This window comes from Malus domestica, chromosome 13 (genome assembly GCF_042453785.1).
Source record: "Malus domestica chromosome 13, GDT2T_hap1".
Taxonomy (NCBI): Eukaryota; Viridiplantae; Streptophyta; class Magnoliopsida; order Rosales; family Rosaceae; genus Malus; species Malus domestica.
This window is the reverse complement of record NC_091673.1, coordinates 30840462-30847475: the sequence shown is the minus strand read 5'-3', so window position 1 is coordinate 30847475 and position 7014 is coordinate 30840462. Positions and strand designations below refer to the sequence as shown.

Here is a 7014-nt window from a genome sequence, read left to right as displayed (position 1 = left end):
GAAGAGCAAAAGATTGTTTACTACCCTTATGCCAAGGGGATATCAACCACCAAAGTTCATGCAGTTTGATGGAAAAGGAAACCCAAAGCAGCACGTTGCACATTTCGTCGAAACTTGCAACAACGCGGGGACGGAGAGAGACTACCTCGCCAAGTAGTTTGTGCGCTCACTGAAAGGAAACGCCTTTGAGTGGTACACGGACCTAGAGCCTGAGTCCATCAACAGCTGGGAGCAATTAGAGCGGGAATTCCTCAACCGCTTCTACAGCACCCGCCGCACTGTGAGCATGCTAGAGCTAACGAGCACAAAGCAGTGGAAGGACGAGCCAGTCATTGACTACATCAACAGATGGCGCACTCTGAGCCTCGACTGTAAAGATAGGCTCTCGGAAACCTCTTCAATCGAGATGTGCATCCAAGGCATGCAATGGGGTTTGCAATACATCCTTCAAGGCATCAAACCACGGACCTTCGAAGAGCTAGCCACCCGCGCCCATGACATGGAGTTGAGCATCGCCCATCATGGGAAGAAAGAACTGATCGCCGACTACAAGAACGACAAAGTTCTTGGGACAAAGGGGGAAAAGGCTGCATGGAAATCCACCAAAGAAGCAATGACAGTCAACACAGCTCCCGTCAAAATCCCTACACGAGGCAAGGCGATTCAAGCCGAAGGCTTTCGTAATCAAGAGATGCGTAGACGCACTTTGAAGGAGCTTGAGGAGAAAACTTATCCATTCCCCGACTCTGATGTGGTTGCCATGTTAGAAGACCTGTTGGACAAGAAGGTGATCAGTTTGCCTGAGTGCAGACGGCCGGAAGAGATGAATCGTACCGACAGTCCAAGATACTGTAAATTCCACCGCTTCATCAGTCATCCGACAGAAAAATGTTTCGTGCTGAAAGATCTCATCATGAAGCTGGCTCAGAAAGGAATCATCGAGCTAGATCTTGGCGAAGTGGCGAAGTCAAACTATACCACCTTCACTTCTGGCTCTTCCGACTCAAAGTTTTCACCTCAACCGCTGGGGGCATCGTCCAAGACAAGCAAAATTGAAGGATGGACTCAAGTCACTCCTAAGAAATTGCACAAGAAGCATACGTCTCCTCCACAAGTCCGCCAATCGGAAAGGGGGCAAAGCAGCTCTTGTCAACCTTCAAAGCAACGTGAACGTATTGAAGATGATGAAATTTCGACATATAGATCGTCCATCCCCATCACGATGCGTGATTTCTTGCTTGAAGACTTCTTCAACTACTCAGTCAAGGCTCCTTGCTATGAAGATTGCGAGGAACGACTCTCTCAAATCGCTTGACGAACCAATTCTCCTTGCCCGCACGAGTCTAAACTGCATGGCACAAAGCTCCTTGTCTGCAAGAGCCTAAACTGCAAACGACACCAACGCTCCTTGCCTGCACGAGCTGAAACTGCAACACGGCACCAAAAGCTCCTCGCATGCACGAGCCTAAACTGCATGGCACAATGCTCCTGGTCTGCACGAGCATAAAAGGCAACACCAACGCTCCTGGTCTGCACGAGCATAAAAGGCAACACCAACGCTCCTGGTCTGCACGAGCATAAAAGGCGACAACCTAAAAGCTCCTTGTCTGCACGAGCTGAAACTGCAACACGGCACCAAATGCTCCTTGTCTGCACGAGTTGAAACTGCAAACGGCACCAAAAGAAAATACCAAAAAAAAAATATATATATATATATATGTATGTATTTGAACTACGTTACAACTTGATCTCTTCTTTGGAGGGGTACGTAGGCAGCTCGAATATTCAAAATTTGAGTTCAGTCACATCAAAATAAAGAATAAGAAAAAAAAAAATATATATATATATATATGCCTCAGAAGCAGATCAAATAACATCTGCAATTCCAACAGGCCCAAGCCTTCCTTCATTTCACAGCCATCGGATCCCATGAAAAGGCCAAGTTGTTCTCTTAACTTGACAACCCATCTCTCCAAAACCAATGAGCCCAGCCACAAATCCAGGCCCAGGCTTCGACTTGTCTTCTTCTCCCAGCTATTCTCGGCCCACAGAGGCCAATTCCTAGGCTGAGATCCCCTCTCTCACATACTTTGGCTCTCTCTTGTCTGTCTCTCGTGGTCTCTGTGGCGCTATGAAATTTCCCAAAAGCAAACCCTAGCAGTCCGGCGGTTCGTCATGATCATCAGCCTACAAAACTCACCCTAGGGCCTGTAGATCGCTGCCACTTTCACAATTTCACGGGGAATTCTCTCCGACGGAATCTGATTTTCTCGATTTCGATGTGTCAGAAGCTTTCTTGGAGTTCGTGCAACCCAATCAATCGGCGAATCAAATCATCCGGTCCGATCGAGTTTTCAACCAAGGTTTTCGGATTCTCTCAGACTCTTCCTGAAATTCGAACGCTTTGCATTGATAAGCGCAGAGAGAGGGCTTTCTTTAATTTCACCGAGATTTGTGAAATTCGATTCTGATTGCGGCGGTTGGCAGAGGAGGATTGGGTCGGCGGCGGACGGAGGGTTGAGGAGCCTAATTTAATTCCGAGCATCGCATCTGTTCGATATCGGTTTCTGAAGGATTGGAATCGACAGAGCTGAGATTGGTGATGTGGTTGGTGATGCGAAAATTACTTGACACACAAATTAAACCCTATTTGTGACAATTGTAGTAATGATGTAAGTAGGGATCGTTCTAACCGGGGATTAACTAGGGGTGCTAAACACTTGACTCAAATAAATAAAACTAACTTTTAAAACACTAAGACAAACCAAAAGACTCAAAACAAGTTCAAAAGACTCCAAATACTTAAAAGCATAAAATAAGATAGATTTGAACGACTAAGACTTTAACAAAATATGGGGGGGGAAATTGAGTTGTTTTTGACGAGATTAAATTAAATGGACAGATTATAATTAAGGGCAAAATGTAAATATGAATGCAATGAAAAATATGGATGATGGAATAGCTTAAGGGGTTCTTCTCCACACATGTCACACTTGCAATACAAGATCGATTCTCAGTTGGTCTTTCGATAAATTATGAAACTCAACACCCTAGGTTAATTAGGTCCGCTTAAATTAACCGTCAAGTTCTCCTTAAGTTAATGAATTGGATGGGTTTGCGCAACGCAATTCACAACATTCTCCAAAAGTCCTTTACGTGAAAAGCACAATAAAGATACAATCAAAGATCATTAAGCATCATGAAAACTATAAGTGTTGACGAGGTATTCGTTATTATGAAAAGCATGAAACTAGTGCCAAGAATTCATTTAACGCGATTGTTTATAAGCAACCTCTACTACTTGTGAATATAAGTTCATAACGATTAGGTGAAACTCACTTATATTCTAGCGTCATATTTATGCATGAAAATTAAGCGTGCACTCTCAATAAACATACATAAATAAGTTATCAATCAAACGGTTAAACAAATTGAATCCACAACTTATGAAATTCCAACCAAAGATAATCAATTCATATTGCAAGCATAAACATAGTTTCGAATCACCCCCTAGCTAAAGGGGGGTTTAGTTCCTCATACTTGCAAAACAAAGATACATAAAATTAGACATTGAAATCAAAGATAGAAAACACCTAGAAACGCTCCAACACTCCCAAGGCTTGGGCTTAGGCACGGCACAAGATGTTCCTTCTCCTTCCTTACTTGCAAGCTGCGGCACTAGAGGTTTTGGACTGTTTTGGGTGGTTTTTATGGTGTAGAATGGATGGGGAATGGTATGGAAAGGTTTAGGATTGATGGGTGGTGTGGCTAGGGGTGGTTTTTGGCTAAATTTGGAGAGAAAATCTGTTATGACTTTGATGAATATGGAAGGTGGTATTTATAGGCTTGAGATAGGACCACTCCATTTCCTTTGCATGTGAGCTTGTGTGGGTGTGTGTTGGCATGTTTCCTCTTTACATTTACACACACATGCTTCATCATTTCAACCACAACACACACACATTTTCTGCCCATGTTTCTCCTTTCCTTTGCATGTGTTGTGCCTTCTCTTCTAGCTGTGCATTTCCACTTGCTCCAAAGACAAATGAGTGTAATCATAACCCCATTTGCTGCTGAGTGTTGATGACAAAGCAAAACACAAAACAAGTGCCTTTTATTAGCCAAATCTGCTTAGCCCGTTTCTAAACCTTTCAGTGTTAAAATGCCCATAACTTCTTCTAGAAAAATGATATTAACAATCTGTAAATTGCTCCAGAAAATAGACATCCGTAGCTTTCCAAGCATATAAGGCTCATTCTCTCATTCATTTGGAGCTGTTCGTAACATGCTTCCAAAGTCAGCTAATCTGCACAGGCAGTTTTGACGAATTTGTTGGTTGTCCATGTTTCTCTTTTGCACATGCCTTTCTTGCTGTTTTCTTCTTTGCATGTGTGTGTTGTCATCTTTGTTTCTCCTTTGCACATGACATGTGCTGTCCATGTTTAGATCCCCTTTGCATTTGCACACACTTGCTTCATCATTTCAACCACAAAACACACCATTTCCTTCCCCTTTGCCGTGTATGTCCCTTTTACTTTGCATGTGGGCTTCTTTGCATGTGTTTTCTCCCTCTCTTGCCTTGAGTTTGCATGTGGGCTTCTTTGCATGTGTTTATCCTTGCAATTACACACACACACTTGCACACACAAAAGCCCAAAACGTCCATCCTCATGTCTCCATGTTTGCACCATCCAATCTTAGCCCAAAAATGCTCCAAAATGCTCCAAAATGCATCTTCTTGCATCCTTGGCCCATAGAACCTACAAACACACAAAAATGGCTTAAACTACTAACATAACTAAGAACTAAGAACATAAATGCACGAAAACAAACATACTAAGTCGCATAAATATGCTCCTATCAGTTGGCGGCGGCGAAGAAGCTTCAGATCCATCAACGGCTCTGCACCGTTGTGGTCACCGAATCCATCATCGCCACCATGTTCTGTAACCACGGAGAAGTTGAAAGGGTTCGCTGGCCGCCGCTTGTTCGATCAGGATTTTCCAGCGAGCTTCACGTCTCGCACTCGATTGACCCGAAGAGGACGAGGGAGGGGAGTATTCTGCAGATACTATCTTACGGCTTGATTCCCCTGGTTCTTCAATGCCTTACATGCCAAGCCCAAAAGGAATCAAACGGAAGTGGAGTTTGGTTGATGCATCTTTGACCCAGCACGTTAGCTCTTCACTGGTGCTTGGGCCTGGCCATTCAACGAGTTCCTCAGACCAGATCGGATGGCGGACGGAACTGCGCACTCGCGGTATGTGAAGCTGACAAAGGATCAAGCGCCGGCCGAGGACATTAAGCCCGGCGAGCTCAATCGGCCCATCGAAGTTCCCCAGTTGAATGTTCACAGGTGTCATGAATGCGGACAACCTTTACCCGAGAGCTATCAGCCCCCTGGAGATGAGCCTTGGACAACCGGAATTTTTGGCTGTGCTGAAGATAGAGAAAGTTGCTTGACAGGGTTATTTTGTCCATGTGTTCTGTTTGGGCGCAATGTTGAGAGCCTAAGAGACGATACCCCTTGGAACAGACCATGCATTTGTCATGCCGTTTGTATTGAAGGTGGTATGGCTCTGGCAGCATTAACTGCAATCTTCCATGACATTGACCCAAGGACTTCATTTCTTATTTGCGAGTGTCTGTTATTTTCTTGGTGGATGTGTGGGGTATATACAGGTCTTGTCTTGCAATCCTTGCAGAAGAAGTATCATCTACAGAACTCGCCGTGTGACCTATGCTTGACACACTGCTGCTTGCACTGGTGCGCCTTGTGCCAAGAGCACAGGGAGATGAAGGGATGCCTCTCGGACAATGCTGTGATGCCAATGACCGTCGTCAACCCACCCCAAGTTCAACAGATGAAGTCTGCTGACGACAACCAGGACTCCGCTTCACCACCGACAAACACCATCCAAGCTTACCTACCGCTCTTCCGCCCTACGACACGTCGCTCAAGCGACTCGAGCACCTCGAAATCGTACCATAGCTATCTCTGCAACATCCAGCCCAACAGAGCTCCACCTTCGAGATGCTGGACGGTGGTGCCAACTCTGTCGCCGCGTTGTCTGATTCTCCACCAGACCCCACCTGCTGCACATGGTGCGCACACCCGGAGCAAGCTGGGCTGCGCTCTCGGCATCGACTCTTTCCACCACAGCGCCTGGGCTCCCTCGAGCTCGTCGCTATGACCACCATGATAGCAAAGAACTTCAACGACCGCCGTCAAACGACTAGCCGGTCGTGAAGCTCGAAGCACCATCTTCTCCGTCCTCCTTGCTCCGCTGCCTGCAAATTTCTCTACCCATCATCAACATTTATACAAAAAAAGATATATTAAAAAAAAATAGGATGGTGGAGCAAAGCAAAGTGGTGCATCTGGCACCACGTGAAAAAAGAGGAATGGTGGATCAAAGATGGGGTACAGCAAGTTTCTGGTGGTGCATGGGCACCATGTGCAGAAAGAAAAAAAATTTGCAAAAAAATAAAAAAATGAAAAGTTTGATCTTTGGTGCGTCTGGCACCATGATTAAAGAAAAAATTGTTTGATATTTGGTGCTCTGGCACCATGTGCAAAAAAAAAATAATAAATAAAACAGGAGAAAAGAAAGGAAAATATAAAAAAATGGATGGTGCATCTGGCACCAAAAAAAAAAAAAAAAAAAAAAAAAAAAAAAAAAGCATTAAGAGAAATAAAAGTCCATTTTATTTATTTTTTTCTGGAAATTTTACATAAAATTGCATTCTACATACTTAAAAAAAAAAAAAAAAAAAAAAAAAAATCAAATTTACAAGAGGGGATCTTCAAGGACGATCAGGTGCCGCCTCACCACTCGGCAGAGCTCCAGAAATGAGAGGCGCCGGAGGTTGACTGTTTGAAGCCACACCACTCGGCGGAACTCCAGGAAGAAGAGGAGCCAAAGGTTGATCATTTGGAGCTTCATTACGCGGTACAGCCCCAGAAGACGAAGGCAAATGCTGCTGGAACAAACCCACAAACCTCTGATGATC

At 44.5% G+C, this 7014-nt stretch overlaps 1 protein-coding gene across 1 annotated transcript; it reads left to right on the top strand.

The window, feature by feature from the left end:
* Positions 1 to 4869: 4869 nt before the first annotated feature.
* LOC103426163 (cell number regulator 6-like) lies at positions 4870 to 6194 on the top strand. The gene has a single exon (XM_070811421.1). The coding sequence runs from the start codon at positions 5235 to 5237 to the stop codon at positions 6192 to 6194; it is 960 nt and encodes a 319-aa protein (XP_070667522.1). The 5' UTR covers positions 4870 to 5234.
* Positions 6195 to 7014: the final 820 nt, after the last annotated feature.